The following is a 17,056-nucleotide window of genomic DNA, read 5'->3' as shown; positions in this document are numbered from 1 at the left end:
CCTCCCAATTATGACACATTGAATTCGTGCCTAACCCTGTATTCTTTCTTTGAATTTTGTTCATCTATAACTGTATCTATTGCATTAGGGGGATGGTCTGCTTGCAACCAGATTTGACCGCTACCTATGCCAACAGCGTTGCCTCCCTTCGCCCTTCCTTACAGAGTCTAGTCTAGTGGTTCAATAAAGGTGCTGAATGGGTTTAAAACAAGAATTATATTGTTCACGTTTTACATTTTTATTGTTCTTGGTGAAATTAACAGTGGGTGTCCATCTTTTGTCTAGTACGCCAAGTACATGGAACGACATAGTGCCGAGGGGGCAAGACATGTCTACACCCGGGCCTGCACCATCCACCTACGAAAGAAGCCTTTAGCTCACTTACTGTGGGCTGCCTTTGAGGAGCAACAAGGTAAGATGCCAATAACAAAACAGATAAACAGCATATTGTTTGAAAGTTGCTCCTATGGGGCCATCTCCTATGCACTCCCTGAAACATTATGGCCCCCAGCTAGTATGCATTCGGGATCATGGGATTCCTAGATGTTTTAGCAGCAAAGAGTTAAAGGAAAAAGTGCTGCTGAGTTGGGTTTCCTTGAACCACTTCAATACCAAACTATTTCTCCTTCCTTCCCAGGCCAATTTTCAGCTTTTGATGCTGTCGCACTTTGAATGACAATTACTGAAAATTTGCGTAAAAAAACCCACATTTTTCCTCGGTTCTGTTCTTTTTTGCAAATCTTTCTTTATAAATTTAGGCCCAAATGACTGTTACACTGATTTGGGTTACTTTCAAAGAAATGTATGATGTTTAGTCTTTAGGAAAGTTAGTCTATAAGCATATGTTTGTGTTTGAAAAATTATCAATGCTGATGGCCTAATTTCTTGAGGCCTGAAAATGGATAGGACAGCATAAATGGTCCCTTTTTGGAAATTAGACAGTCCAAGGTATTTAGTAAGAGGCATGGTGAGTTGAAGAAATTCAAGTGGTGTGTTTTTTTTTTTTTTTTTAACATACTGTCAACAATTCAGTACAGCATCGTCCTATAATTGTTGTAGCGGTGATCAGGGGCGCTGACTGATAGTATGTTTAAACCATTTTTTTTTTAACGTACTGTGACTAGAGCAATATTGTTACTATAGTAATGCTGCACTGCTCTGGGGAGGTAATCCTGATTTTAGGCATCCATTTTTTTCTGAATGAAATCCATTCAGTGTGTACGATTGTGATTGGCCACAGCTAAACACATGGTACAGATGGGCTGTGATTGTCCCTGTCTGCACCATGTGATCAGTAACCAATCGGAGATCAACACAATACTATACAATGAATGGAAGCCATGAATTGTGTACAATTGTCCTGCGATTGGCAGTGGCCCGGTGCACTGATCTGTCATCTGCTGTGTCTGGCGGACACAATGTTTGATCGGACTGCAGCGCGGCCCAGTCCTCAGAGGTCATATGATGTCTGCCCAGAACAGGAGAGCTTCCTCCCCCGCTGTCTTTTTACAATAAGCTGGTCGGGACACCATTAAAGTAAGTCTAATCTTAGGACACAAAAACATGTATTGCAGCTTATTGGTGCTTAGATGTGGTGGCTACTTTAGCTGTGCTTTTTCAATTTCTTTTCTTTTTACCCAATAACATACTTTCTGCTCACTGTACTGTTTCTATAGAGTTGCATTAGGAATGATGTAATTATAAACGGTGAGCACATGCAGAGAACGCAAGATTTTACCTCAAATTATTTTCTAGGGGGATCAGCAGGTTTTCTTTTTTTTTAATTTTTTAATTTTTTTATTTTGTGCCTATTGAATAGATGTATTTATCACTATTGCTAGGTGGATTCATCCGATTATTTCTCAGGCCTAATGGTATCAAGGGCAAAGGTTCCTCCTTTCTTGGTCAAGACCCTTTCCTCCATGAGTGTCTGACTCCTGGGCTATTCGGCATTAAGCTTCCATCCAAGCTTGTAAGGTTGCTACCCAGTCTTCTCAAGTATATGTTCCTCACACCTCTGGAACCTCTGTTTTAAGCAAAAGGTCTCGCAGGTGGCTTTGCAGTAGGGTTTTCCCCTTTTATGGTACTGCTTTGCTACAAAAGTAAAGTACTTCATAGCTAACTTAACCAGAAAGAAGTCTAGAAAGCACCCCATGAAGAACCTAGTGCCTCAAGGTCTCTTCCAGGTTAGCAGCACAACGTCTCATTCAGTGGAGTAGAGATGTGGTTTAAAAGCTAGGCTAAAGACTATTGTGCTGATAGCTACCCACTGGAGGAGAAATCTCCAGCAGCGATGTAGAAAAGAGCCTTAATTTTAAGGGGAAAAAAATACAGGTTAGGTTCTACAATGGCAGCACAAAAAGAAAAGATGTCCATCCTTAGGGCACTAGCAAAAAAATGAGGAATGCTAGTGGTAAGAGGGTTTAAATCCTAGGCTGGCCTTCAGTTGTTAGCCAGTGTCCCAATCCTCCTGTAGGCAGCAGGATAAACCAACATTTAAGATTGGTGTCCCTCAAAGAACTTCAAGAAAAGGATTTTCTGTGAGTATAAAATATTATTGGTGTTAAGACTTTCTGAATTTTTTCACATTCCCTGTGTAAGTTAATTGAATCAGTAATTAGCAGGTTTTACAGTGTCTTGAAAAAGTATTCATACCCCTTGAAATTGTCCACATTTTGTCATGTTACAACCAAAAACGTTAATATATTTAATTGGGATTTTATGTGATAGACCAATACAAAGTGGCACATAATTGTGAAGTGGAAGGAAAATGATAGTTTTCCACTTTTTTGACAAATATGTGAAAAGTGTGGCGTGCATTTGTATTCAGCCCCCCTGAGTCAATACATTGTAGGACCTCCTTTTGCTGCCATTACAGCTGCAAGTCTTTTTTGGGTATGTCCCTACCAGCTTTTGCACATCTAGAGAATGAAATGTTTGCCCATTCTTCTTTGAAAATTAGCTCAAGCTCTATCAGATTGGATGGAGAGTGTCTGTGAACAGCAATTTTCAAGGCTTGCCACAGATTCTCAATTGGATTTAGGTCTGGAATTTGACTAGGCCATTCTAACACATAAATATGCTTTGCTGTATTCTAATCCATTCCATTGTAGCTCTGGCTGGATGTTTTGGGTTGTTTGTCCTGTTGGAAGGTGAAACTCCACCCCAGTCTCAAGTCTTTTGCAGACTCTTAACAGGTTTTCTTCTAAGATTGCCCTGTATTCATCTTCCCATCAACTGACCAGCTTCCCTGTCCCTGCTGAAGCATCTCCATGATGCTGCCACCACCATGTTTCACAGTGGGGATGGTGTGTTCAGGGTGATGTGCATTGTTAGTTTTCTGACACACAGCAATTTGCTTTTAGGCCTGAAAGTTCAATTTTGGTCTCATCTGACCAGAGCACTTTTTTCCGCATGTTTGCTGTGTCCCCCACATGGCTTCTCGCAAACTGCAAACGGGACTTCTTATGGCTTTCTTTCAACAATGACTTTCTTCTTGCCACTCTTCTATAAAGACCAGATTTGTGGAGTGCACGACTAATAGTTGTCCTGTGGACAGATTCTCCCACCTGAGCTGTGGATCTCTGCAGCTCCTCCAGAGTTACCATGAGCCTCTTGGCTGTTCACACTACATGTTTCAGTGTGCTTTTTTTTTTTTTTTTTTTTTTTCCTGCATCCAAAATGCACAGAAAGTAAGTTATATGGTTTTTCAATGTCCTAGTTCAGTGCTTGCAGTTCCAGTACGTTCGGTTGCAGGAAAAAAATTAGAACAGGCTGCATTTTTCCTGCACAGAACTGTACTGGAACATGGTGAAATGCATAAACGCACCACTCCAAAAACGCTACTTGAATGCACATGTCCCTATTTGAATTGCAAAGAGGGGAAAAAATGAACCAGAATGCATCAAAGTGTATGCAGAAACGCATCTGTAATACATCTGGACTGTTTCTATAGTGTGACTAATGCTCATTAGGGCAAGGCCCCCTAATGCTCTCATTGCTCGGCCTGTCAGATTAGGTGGGTGGCCATGTCTTGGTAGGTTTGCAGTTGTGCCATACTCCATTTTCGGATGATGCACTGAACAGCGAGATGTTCAAAGCTTGGGATATTTTTTTTAGAATATCCTGCTTTAAATTTCTCCACAGCTTTATCCCTGACCTGTCTGGTGTGTTCCTTGGCCTTCATGATGCTGTTTGTTTGCTAATGTTCTCTAACAAACCACTCAGGGCTTCACAGAACACCTGCGTGTAATCTCAGTATAAATACAGCTGGACAGGTAGGGATATCGGAGCAGAGAGGGCTGAATACAAATGCACGCCACAATTTTCAGATACTTATTTGTAAAAAATGTTGAAAACCATTTATCATTTTCCTTCCACTTCACAATTATGTGCCACTTTGTGTTGGTCTATCACATAAAATCCCAATAAAACACATTTACGTTTTTCGTTGTAACTTGGAAAATTTCAAGGGGTATAAATACTTTTTCAAGGCACTGTATAGGTTTTTAAATGGGCATGACCTAGGCCAGTGATGGTGAACCTATGGCACGCGTGCCAGAGCTGGCATGCAGAGCTATCTCAGTGGACACGCCAGTAAGATGAGCACACACGGACCGCGCACACTGACCGGCCATCCAGATCTCATCCACCCCGCACCCCCCATCGAACTACATCTCCCATGTCTCTGGGGCTAGGGTGGGCGTGGACAAGAGGAAGCGGCTCCCACACTGCTCTGGCGCCAGGGGTGACGTATCCGGGGATGTGCATGGATGAGAGGAAGCTGCTCCGGGGCCAGGGGCGACGTTCAGTGTGGATGGGAATGAGCTGCCGGGTTGGAAGCCACACCGACACTGCCAGAGGTGAGATTAACTGCTTCCAACTGTGCTATAGCTGAAAGATGGCTACAGCGCGGTTGTCTAGTTCTGGGATGGGCGTCCATGGACGTCCTCCCAGAACACACCCCCTGTGCGCCCCAGCTGAGCGCACCCAGCGCTGTTGGTGATAAGGTTGTGTTGCAGTTTGGGCACTCAAAGGTTCGCCATCACTGACCTAGGCCATAACAGGTTTATGTTGTCTGCACACCACTGACACACATGGTTTGGAGGTAAACGATAGCCCAAATGTTGCATAAATTCACACCATTTGCAGTTCAAGCTAAATTATTTTTTGTTAAAGGGTAGTTTATTGCAGGTTATACAAATTGAAATATCTTTTAGAAAATTATTTTTTGCCAGTTCTTCTCCTGTTGTGAAGAAACAAATTAAATTCTTATTGTTTCCTTTCTGAAACAGACTAACCAAGGGGATCTTCAAGGAAATCTCATCACCACTTGAGCAGCTTGTGTTTAAAACAAGAGTAACTTTTTTCTCTCCCCTTTTAGTAGTTGCAACTTTTTGGTAGTTTTGGAAGCTTTTGATAACAAGAAATCACATATAACAGTCTAAAGAAAACTGTCCCTTGCTGTTAATTACTTTTATGAGATGACAATTAAAATTTCAATTTAAATACTAAAACATTTGAAAGGGATTTTCAATTAAAGTGGTAGTAAACTGCAGGAAAGGGAGAAAAAAAAAGCCCCCCTGCAAGGTATTGTCATAATGTGCTAGTATGCATCGCATACTAGCACATTATGTAAAACCTTTTAAAATAAGGCCTTCCAGTAGCACTCTCACCGCTGTAGAGACTTCCATCTTTTTCTTCCTTCTGGGTTTGCGAGTTCCGGCCATCGACAGGGCGGACTGTGACTTCATCACTCCCCGCGCATATTCGCAGGAGTCACAGCACACGGATCTGAAGGAATGTCACGGATATGCTGTTCCTTCAGAGCGCATGTGTGCCGGCTTACAAAATGAGAAAATATCTCCTAAGAGGTGCACGTTTAGGAGACATTCATTTTTAGCTTTTTTACAAGCTTTCCTGTAGGTAAAATTAAGAAACATGAGTCTATTACCACTTTAAAGAGTTTACATAGGTTCAGATTTTTGTTTTCTTTTAAAATAACATGTTATACTTACGTGCTCTGTATAGTAGTTTTGCACAGAGCAGCCTTTATCCTCTTTTCTGGTCCCCTGCTGATGCTCCTGTCCCTTCACCCTGATGAGTTCCTTCATAGCAAGCTGTTTGATCTAGGGGGGGGCACTCGTGTGCGCTAGTTTCTGAGCCGCCTCTGTGTCTGAGACAGCGCAGCTTGGCCCCGCTCCCTACTCCCTCACCGGCTGTGATTGATAGAAGTGGTAGCCAATGGCTCCTGCTGCTGTTTCAGTCAATGAGGAAGAAAGTCCGTAGAGTTGTTTTCTTGTGCACATCACAGAATCAGGCTCAGGTAAGTGATGGGGCAGGGGACTACACCATAAAGGTTTTGTACCTTCATGCCTAGGTAAAATAAACCTTCAGCCTTTAGAACCACTTTACTTTCAGGTTTCAAACACGCTGATCAAAGCTAGGGAACAAATTAATTAAAACTGGGTGGCACATTTCTGTGTGCAATTTGCATAAAAGATTAAGCTTTGTAGCAAATGCTGAAGCAGAACTTTTAATTACAGCAGAATTACCCAGTGTAAAACCTTCACAGGCTCTCAGTTTCTTATCAGAATGCAACGGTTTTTGTAAGGTATGTCAAATGTACTCTGAGCAGATTTATTTTTGATGCAATGCTAAGTTCAGCTGTGATTTTGATTGTCCTTGATTTCCTAGGTAACATTGATGAAGCCAAGAATATTCTGAAAACATTAGAAGAGTCTGTAGAAGGTCTGGTAATGGTTCGACTGAGGCGAGTGAACCTTGAAAGGCGACAAGGAAACTTAATTGAAGCAGAAAATCTGTTGACAGAGGCCATGAGCAATGCTAAATCCACTGGAGAATTATCGTTTTATGCAATAAAGCTTTCCCGCCACTATTCCAAAATTCAGAAAAATATCGGGAAGGCAAAGAAGGTGTTGAGTGATGCCATTCAGAGAGATAAAGTGAGTTGAAACTGAAAGGTGTTCCGTTTAAATCAACGTTTTTTTTGAGTTGCTCAAAAGGTGTGCGACCGTTGTATTATGTGGAGATAACGGGGATGAGAGCGAGGATGGCACTCGCTTCTCTTGGTGTTCTCAGCTGTTAGGCTAACTAATATCTTGGAGATTTGGCCACTGGAACAGTTATCTGCAACAACTAAGGTCCGACAGGTATTACATGCTGCTTAAGGGAAAGGTGGAGGTGGCCAAATTTTATATGGAATTTAGCATCTTGCTACTTTTTGAAACAGGGAAATTGCTTCAATTAAAGACCTATTGAGAATGTACCAATATATTGTGGCACGCACATTGTGTTATTTTACAGGTTAACGTGTATTGCAGTAAGGTAGCCCATTTGTTTTTAATGAAGAGAGACAGCAGCGACACTTAAGTGTAGATGGTTAAAATCAGGCAGATTTAATGGTAAAATTGCACTCACATAGGTGACAGGTAGGCATATCAAGTGATAGAGGTCCAGTGGGAGCATCCGGTCCTTTGGCTGCGCTCTGGGTGTATTCCCACTGCTCCGGTGTTGTCCAGGGTTCGGGGAGTAGCAGAGGGGCGCAGGGAGGCTCACAGGGATGTCACTGCATGGACCGGGTTTTCAAGATGGCGCGCGTTCGGAACATGCTCACTCCTTCGGCCTGATGGAGTGAGCATGCTCCGAACGAGCGCCATCTTGAAAACCCGGTCCATGTGGTGACATCCCTGCGCACCTCCCTTGCGTTGCATGACCACGCAATTCTCAATTAAAGTAATGCAGTGCCGTAATGCAAAAAATGGCCTGGTCAAGAAGGGGGGAATCCTTTGGAGGGCAAGTCGTCAATGTGCATCCTAATGCAATAATAATTAAATTGCAGCTTGGCAGTCCTTAGATGTTGTGGTGGCTGCAGTTTTTTTTTTTTGTTCCCCTGGGTATCCTAAAAATTTCTTGCCCTAGGGTGTCAACACTAATGATACTATATCTTTTGAAGGAGAAATGTCACCCTAAGGCTGGCCATAGACTGGATTCGGACGTTAAATGAAAAATCAGTCATTGCTGGCAGCTATGCTGCCACCAATGTTTTTCATGGATTTTCCAGCATGACCGATAAAAGCAGACAAGATTTTTTTTTTTTTTTTTTTGTGCGGCCAAACATTCGGCCAATAAACGACCAGTCTATGGCCTGCATAAGACTAGCAACACCTTGCTGTCTCTTCTACCTCATGACATACTGGGGAAGTGTTTTGCAGTGCACAGAGATAGCTGGTAACAATGCTAAATGATAACAGTCAGCAGAGAGCACAGCAAGTTATCAGCTCACAAGGTTACTGGCAGGATTACCAGGTGATTACATTGTACAGAAAACCATATCAAAAGGTCAAACTTTTCTTTCAATTTATTTGATTCCTGTATTTGTATACAGTTTGTGTTTTATTACCCTTTCTATTGATGTTCAAATCTAGTCATTTATGTGTTTGGATGTACTGTGAATTGGCATTGCTTGTGGTCCATTTTAGCGATATGCAGAAAAGGGTTAGAACAATGTTGTCACCTTAGGACAGGAAATGTCTGTAAATCCACCTTATTGTATGAGTGATTTCATTGAAGGCCAGCCATATAAATGTCATTAAACTGTTTTATATTTCAGGAGCATGTGCAGCAACGTATTTGATGTTAAATTAAGTTACAATATCTTTACTTTTCAATAAAAACAAAAAAAATGGACAGCTGAATCACTGGTGAGGTTCCATAAGTGTAATTAGCAGATCATTGAATAGCTGCTTTCATTGGCACTGATGGGGTCAGCTAGTCTCCCATGATACAACATTCAGGCAATGATGATGACAAATAGACTTCTGTATGTCATTTCTGAAGACAACAGTCCCTCTAAACTGACGTTGCCTGTGGTTCTGTACTTATAAATCGTTTTTCTCTTGGAGACTGTGTCTCACCAAGTCTTTTTTTTATTGTCTGACCAGGAAAACACCAAGTTATACCTCAGTCTGATTGATTTGGAGTTCAATGGAGATGTAAAACAAAATGAAGCCAACATCTTGTCCCATTTTGACAAAGTTATTAGGAGCTCATTGCCAATAGCTACAAGAGTTCTATTTTCACAGAGGAAAGTGGAGTTCTTAGAAGACTTTGGATCTGATATCAACAAGTGAGTAAACATTATTATCTTGGTGTCTCTTGAATAGCAATATATAAATAATTCAATGATCATTTCATTGCTTGGTTTTTAGATTGCTGACCACCTACGACGAACATCAGAAACTTTTAAAGGAACAAGAAAATCTGAAGAGGAAATCTGAAAATGGGTATGATTTATGGCTTGTCATGCACACCTTGGGTGATTTTCAGTAATTTGAGCAAAAGAGACCTGAGTCCAGGGCAAACATTAGGGTTTTTGCTTTTTTTTTTTTTTTCTATTTTGTCATTCTGTAAAAATTACATAAAATCCTAAACACCCAAGTTTTAAACAGTGCCCCATTGGTTTTCCCCTCTCCTCTCTCCTAAACAGTAATATTTAACTGTTTGCTGCCACCACTGCTTTTGCGTGTTATTTAAAGGAATAAAAAAATGAATGGCCTCGAAGTGTAGTTAAAACTCCAAAGCAGTATATTTTCTGAAACCAGACCTCCTGGAGAATAAAATTTTTTTTTTTTGGTCACAATATTGGTGCAATGGTTTATCCCACACAATTGTTTAGCAAAAAAATATAATGGTAAGAAAAAGGAAGTTGCGTCGAGTAAATATCCAACACATGAAGTCTTAAAATTGCACTCATTAAAAGAGTAACAGGCCAGCAGTTTAGAGAGAATCCTGAATTATGGCCTTAAAATTATTACTGACTTGGGCTTGTGCAGGACTGGGACGACAACCACAAGAAGGGGGGGGGGGGGATTAATTGCTTACATTTTTTTTTTTTTTTTTCCCCCTCAAATATTTTTCACTTAAAAATGATCCCTCCATTATACTTTTTTTTTTTTTTTTTTTTTTTTTCTTTTTCTACTCCCTAGGAGACCAAGTAAATATAGCACTTGGTCTTGTTCATATCTGTGGTCTTGTTCATATCTGTGTCTTCGTTTCATCACAGGATGGTCAGACAGGTCTCTCGTTTGACAACACTGCTATGAAGGAGACTGATTTGTGATTGACAGCTCTGGTCTCCGGCAGCAAGGGACACTCCAGAGGAAAGTGCTGACTTTCACCAAAATGGATGCTTCAGTGTGATCAGCAATGTTTTGATCACTCATTCAGCTCTGTGTCATCCATCTGCCAGGCTGTTTCTGTGTAAATGCAGCTCAGAGAGAAACACAGCCACAGTGAATGATCTGACACTGTTATGAATAACCAGCAACTTTGTTGTTAATAGTAAGTTATTTGGGGTTGTGACTCTGTAATGTATCTGCTTGTACACACATGGGGCAGATACCTTATACAACCTCAAAGCTCTAAATGATCTTTTAAGATTCTGAACATGCAGCAACAAATCACTCAGCTCGAAGGAGAGCGGGCTCTGTGTTTTGACTGTACCTCCCCCAACAGGAACCCTTATGATTTGGGGCTCAGAAGGGGGTGGAGCTACAGCTGGCATAGGGAAATTTTTTTTAGGTGACAACTGGGACAAAGTACTATAGGCACGTTTGTCCCCTCGGAAGTTAAGAACGGTTATTTTATTGCTGTCCCCAATGGCCACCTATGTGTGAGCATTTTTCCTTTGCCAGGTTCTTTTAAGACATCAGGGATCTGTCAGTCTGCTTATCATATTTACAAACACTGTACCTGTGTGTCCTATCCCACCCACGCCTTGCTACCGATGCATGACATAACTTGGTCAGTAAAAGGGATATAAAGTATGCTAAAGGATTGTGTTTGGCGATTGCATAATTTTTTTCTTAAATCCGTTCCCGAGTGTCTCAGGATGCTTTGTTGAATGATCCATCATTATCTCTGTGACATCAGTATTGAAATCTTTGCACTTGTATTTTAAATAACTTCTTCCACTTGGCTCTGACTTTATGTAGGGGCTCATCTCAACTTTCATTTGTGTGTGTCTGTTAAATTACAAAATTTGTACAGGTTGAATCTAGACTCTTCCTGACAGGATACTTTTATGTTGGATCCTCACTACTGTTCTGAAAGGAAAAAAGCTAACAAAGTTCTTGTGTCCAGTAATAATCAGAACATCTATATTGACTGCATGTACTTTTAAGGAAAGTACTCCATACTGCCTAATTCTGAGCAGGAAAGGGGAATGGAAAAGTTTGACATAAAATGTAAGAGTATGCTGATATCCCTACTGTAGTTTTGTAACCTTTTCTTTAAGTCCTGCTGTATAGCTACTTGTCTGTGTATTATGTTTTAATCATGTCTATTGTTGAGACACTTAATCTTTGTAATCTTTTTCTTATAACATTTGCGATCTGCTGGAAATTGTGTTCCAGTGAACTTAGAAGTGGACTCTGTTCCAAAGACTGCAATTTTTTTGTCTGTCCAGTAAAGGGGGAAATAAAGTTGCTTGGTACTCTGTCAATATTAAAACTTATTTTTATGTATCCACAGGGAATCAGTTCTGATTACCACCCTATATGATTGCATTGCCTCAAGTATACTTTTTATGAAAAAAAACCCCTAAAAAACTAACACTTTGACTTTACATCATGTGTGTGTTTTTTGTTTTTTTTGTAGGTTGGAACAGCCAGATGCTAAGAGGTTACATACTGAAGATGCCGCAGTTGTGTCTGCTGCTCCAGTGGCTGCTGCAGCAACAGGAGCTGTGCCATCCGCCTATAACTATAACAACTGGTATCAGGTATGAGCCTTGGAGAGTATTTCTTGTTGTAGCACAGGCCTGTAGACTGGCTCAATGCAGATGCACTAGTACAATATGCATCCAAACCTTGATAGAATTTTGGTGGGTAAATTAATCCTGTTATGGGAGACATACATGGGCTGCCATTGCTGACATCCTTTTAAAAGTTCTGGTTGCTTGGCTGTAACTTCAGCGGTAACTCAAAATAAGTTTTCAGTAAAATAAAGTTGGAACTTCTGATCCACATGATTTTCTGGACTTGGGACTGACATTCTTAAAGCGGTACTAAAAGCAAAATGTAAAATCACACTTAAGCTGGCCATGCAATTTTCTTCAATTTTCTTTTAGATTGACTTTCAGCTGTGTAGTGCAAGGGCCTCCCTGATTTGTATACAAATTGAAAATGTTTAGGTTTGACCTCAATTATGGTTTTGGTAAATATAAAGGTAAAATGTACAAGAATTGTATAATGTATTGCCAGCCTTATGTTGCATTCTGTCTCTCTCATTAACAAAGCATTCTTTGTGTTTTGAGTACCCCCTTTTGTACATTTTATTTATTTATTTTTTTTACTTCCTTGATCTTGCCGTTATTCTTCAACTTCCTTTAACTTAAAGCGTGCAACAAAAGTGGAAGGGTTGTGACTGCCCCTTTAACACAGCCAGGAGTGCCTACAATGGTCTGCTTTTATAAATGTATTTAAAACCTTTTCACCAAATTGAAGAAAATTTATTTCTGTAACTACTAAAAAGAAATTGTTAGCTGCAGTGACTATATTTTGTTAGATGGACTAGGAAATTTAGATGGACTTTACTTGAGTGACTAACTCTACCCTGTCCAGACAATGCTGCTGTCCAAGGTTGAGTCTGTTGCTCATTCAGAGATAAAGTGCCACCACCCTAAGACAAAAAGTGTGTTAATAGCTGGATCACCATCTGAAAATACAATGTAAGGGAAACGAAACCTAAAAAAAGTTAATGCAGCCACCACATTTTAAAGCGGAGTTTCACCCAAAAGTGGAAGCTCCACTTGTTTAGCTCTCTGCAAGCTGTCACAGCCTGGTGCCCACAGTTGAGATGCCGGCACCGTGGAGGAGAGAAGGGACGCCCCGGGTGAGAACATCGCTGGACCCTGGGTCAGGTAAGTGTGTGTTTAGTAAAAGTCAGTAGCTGCAGTTTTTGTAGCTGCTGACTTAAAGTGAAGTTCCATCCAAAAGGGTAAGTTCCACTTTAATGCTTTGTCCCCTGCTCCCCATTGAGGATTGGCACCTTTTGGGTAGCGGGTACCCAAATTTGACGGGTACTCACCTGCTCCAACCGCTTAGGCGATCGGAAGTGGAAGTTGTCCTCCCCACTTCCCTGTAGTCTTCTGGGACACATGACAGGTCCGAGAAGACTACGAGGCCATTTACAAAGCGCAGCGCTTCTCACGCATGCACAGTGGGCACCTGGCTGTGACGCCGCAAGCTGTCACAGCCGGGTGCCCACACTAAAGATGCCGGCGCCAGGGAGAGAAGACAGCTGGTGAAACCAGCTGTGGTGAGGACACCGATGGACCGAGGGACAGGTAAGTGGCTGTATTTTTACAGTCAGCAGCTACAGCTTTTGTAGCTGCTGACTTTTTTTTTTTTTTTTTTCAGCTGGAACTCCGCTTTAAGGTTTGGTAAGCTGCCATATAGTTTAATTTTTGTTTTATGGTTTAGTATGGCTTTAAAACCAGATGATCCACTTACCAGGCAAGTAAGTAGCCCTTTCATGAGCCAAGCAGTGTCCACTTGCGTAAACTGTCATTTGTCTTGTGATTTCCCCTAGAAGCCCGACGTCTTTGTAACATTGGTTAGAAGGAATTCTGCTGAGAGATAAACAAAACTACAGGATACTGCTCAGCAAAAACAGACATTAGAAGCTGGGTGTGGGGCATTAGTGTAGGTAGGTTCATTCAACAGAGGTTAGGGGTGGTGGCTTAAAAGGACACTGTAATTTTATGATCTGGTTAATGACTGTAGTAGTAACTACTTGTGAATTCTACACATTGATAACAATGTTCTTGTCTTTTCTGTTTCTGCAGTACAACTACCAAGGTGCTGGTGCATGGAACTATGGACAGTATTACCATCCTCCGTCCACCTGATGACTTACCATTTCCTCTAAGAATTCTTTTCACAGCAGAAGTTGACCTAAGTTATAAAGTGTGCTAATTTTGTCTTTCACTTTGGGGGAAGGTTTATGGTACCTGAGAATATCCAGGTTTTGAGCACTGTTGGTGATCTCATTCTGTTTTTGAAGTTACGGAGAAAAAAAAAATTTCTCCCCCTAATAGCATTCTCTGTTCAATTTCCACTTGCTGGAAAATATTCAGTTCATAAAATCTGATTATTTTTTTTTTCCCTTTTTATCTTTATATTTTGTGTAAATTGGACTGAAACAACTTTGTTCTGGAAGAAGTCGATTTCGTTTAGAAGGCTTTCTACAAAGAAGTGTTTAAAGAAGGGACATCCCTGCACAATTGAAAGTTATTACTAACATTGTCTGGGGAAATTTTCCAGTTAAATGTTACATGTGCAGATTTTTGTTTTTTCTTTTTAGAAGCATCTGGATTTTTAGAAGCTTTTCTGTATTGCTATTCATCTGTATGCATCTTCTTTTTACCACAGTTGGTAATGTTTTGTTGTCAATAAACAGTTGGATAATACATCTATATTTTCTTTTGTTAGGTACAGTTAAAGGAAACATGAGCTAAAAGTAACAAAATAAAAATAAGGAGCCTATTAAAAGCTGAAGTAACAAAACCATCCATTTACTGTAAATTAAGAGATTTCCCACACAGTACTTATTCTGCCACTAAATGTTCTCAGTCTGTTGGCCATCATTATTCAACTTCTGAGCCCAGATCATCCTGGATCCTCACCAACTTGTTCATGGTCAGTGAAAGGTGAATGGGCACAGTTATGAGCTCATCTGTCACTCTGTTTTCTCTTGCTATCCGCATGCTTCTTGTCAGCACTTGAACTACTTGGCTCATTGTACGTCTTCTTATCACACTGGGGCACAAAGGCTGTTGGGACTTGTAGTTTCCTATTCACAGAATTTTTTTTTTTTTTTAATTATGACCACTAGCTGGGGCAGTTTGTGGGTGCCGGTGTTACAGTAACGTTACACCCTGAATATGTGGGTGTAACATGTTACGAAATGTGAACTTATCCTTTAACCCAACAGAGGGTAAGATGGCAGCTTCTTTGGTTGAAATGGATAGGAGGGTTTAGTTCTGCTTTAACATTCCAATATTTATTGTAAATAAAAGGTACTTACAAATATAACAGATGCAGCTTGTAAAGCAGCTTCTCTTGACAGAGCGGGCATGACATCACTGCTAGGCTCTGCTGATGTTTTGTCACAAGGGATTTCAATGCTATGTGCATTTTGCTGTGGGCATGCATTAACAATCTTTGGTCTGTCCACTGCTTGTTTGGTCTTCAAGGTGCTAGTCTTCATTACCACCATGTTTCACTCTCAGGGTGTCCCCATAGTGGGAGACGTGAATGACTTTCTTAGGAAAAAATTGACTCTGGCTCCGTCAGCCAAAGTCCGTGCAGATCCTACAAAGATTTCGGTGGAACCTACATTTCCAGAAGTCCATGCTGAAATAGTCTCATCAATTATATCTGAGCCTTATCTTAGACATGGCACCTGCTGTGTCTGATGTTTGCACTCTGCAGCCCAGGAGCCATCCAACCCTCCGTTTCTGCATGCAAGTCTTGGTGGCCTCTTTCAAGTCTGTTCTATGTCTGATTTCACTCTGACCCCTTGCAAGTCTACCTTCTGGCAGTGTGCTACAAGAGGGTGCAGTCTGGATCATCCCAAAATCCTTCCTCTCAAAGGCACCTGAAGTTTCACCATTCTGGTTTGGGCTTCACATTCCAGCCCTTATTGCTATGCATATTTCAGGCATGGAAAATAGTCAGTGTCTGCACTGTGGAGAATAGTCTCTTCACCCTGAGATTATCCAAGACCTCTAGATTGGGGGGGGCTCTATTTTATTCTGTTTTATACTATCCAGCCCTGTTTGAGTCAGTATACCCTGGCTGTGTCTGAATTCCTGTGTTCCCCAATGGACATCAAGAAATTCATGCTATGGTATGTACAAAAAAGATTTTTACAGAGTAAAATATTTTTTTTACTCTCTCATGCATTGTCGGGTGCAAACAGACCCCCATGTGGAAATAAGAACAGGACCAGGTGCTGTCTTAATATGAGGAACCAAGCTGTGGTGCTAGGGGAGGATACTCCTCACTAGTGAGGAACATCCTGCCAAGGAAAGAACGCTGATCTACCTGATCAATTCATAAGTGCGGAATGAAAATGCATCTCTACAACAGGGGTCTCCAAACTTTCCAAAAAAAAAAAAAACCAGTGCACTGTCCTTTGTTTTTTTTTTTTTTTTTGTTTTTTTGTTTTTTTACTCCCACTGGCCATAGTCCAGCCCCCCTAAAGTTCAAAGCCCTGGCATTGGTGGGAGTAAACCATGCCATAGACTTGTTGATCAGTGGTAGTAAAATAAAAAAAAAAAAAGACTTTCACTTCAGAAAGGAGAAAACACCTCTGAAACATGTCCTAGCAGCCATGTTCTGTGTATCTCTTCACCTCCTGCTAGAGGTTCCTTCCCCATCTGTGAGTGATGCAGGCCCTGCTTGCTGGGATGTGTTCTGGGTTTGCACAGCCTTGGGCTTGACAGCTTGCATGGCCCTCCTTCATGGACTGTGTGACCATGGACCAGGAGAGGCGGCTAGACTATTTTCATGTGTCCGCATTTAATCTTCCTCCAATAAACAATTTTACACTAAGGTGATCTGCTCCATTTTTTTTGCTTTTGTGTCAGAGAATGGAGAGAGTACCAAGGGTTGAGTCCCACTAAGTCAGGGGTGGGCAAACTTTTTGACTTGAGGGCCGCAATGGGTTCATATATTGGACCCGGGGGCCGGACCAAGAGTAGATGAATGATGTGTATGTGTCATCCATAGTAAGTATAGTAATATTCCCCATATAGTAATTCATCCCCCATATTAAGTCCCCAAGTCCCCCCTGTGTCAATTCACTTACCTTTGCTCCGCGCGTTCCTCTCGCCATGTTCCCGCGCCGTTCCGGTGTAGCATGAAAATCTGTCTCCTATGAGGATGTCCCCCTCGACGTATCTGCACATGTGCCAGTTTCAGGCATTAGCAGCCGATCGGCGATCTCCGGCACATGCGCAGATACG

General features: G+C 41.3%; 1 protein-coding gene and 1 non-coding gene across 3 annotated transcripts in view; both read left to right on the top strand.

The window, feature by feature from the left end:
• PRPF39 (pre-mRNA processing factor 39) overlaps positions 1 to 14,494 on the top strand; it is a 46,576-nt gene extending 32,082 nt beyond the window's left edge. For both annotated transcript variants that reach the window (XM_089657222.1, XM_089657224.1), the window contains 6 exons: positions 286 to 412; positions 6,697 to 6,965; positions 8,964 to 9,148; positions 9,231 to 9,305; positions 11,680 to 11,803; positions 13,871 to 14,494. In XM_089657222.1, coding sequence (XP_089513348.1) covers positions 286 to 412; positions 6,697 to 6,965; positions 8,964 to 9,148; positions 9,231 to 9,305; positions 11,680 to 11,803; positions 13,871 to 13,933 — 843 coding nt within the window. In that variant the 3' untranslated portion in view covers positions 13,934 to 14,494. The remainder of the gene's footprint in view (positions 1 to 285; positions 413 to 6,696; positions 6,966 to 8,963; positions 9,149 to 9,230; positions 9,306 to 11,679; positions 11,804 to 13,870) is intronic.
• LOC149441499 (small nucleolar RNA SNORD127) lies at positions 8,815 to 8,888 on the top strand. Its single transcript, XR_016307334.1, has one exon. It is a non-coding gene; the product is annotated as a small nucleolar RNA SNORD127 (small nucleolar RNA).
• Positions 14,495 to 17,056: the final 2,562 nt, after the last annotated feature.

Source organism: Staurois parvus, unplaced genomic scaffold (assembly GCF_062004578.1).
Source record: "Staurois parvus isolate SC_StPar_1 unplaced genomic scaffold, SC_StPar_1.0 ptg000978l, whole genome shotgun sequence".
In the NCBI taxonomy this organism is placed as follows: Eukaryota; Metazoa; Chordata; class Amphibia; order Anura; family Ranidae; genus Staurois; species Staurois parvus.
The sequence above is the reverse complement of the archived record's forward strand: the minus strand, read 5'-3'. Positions and strand labels throughout refer to the sequence as shown.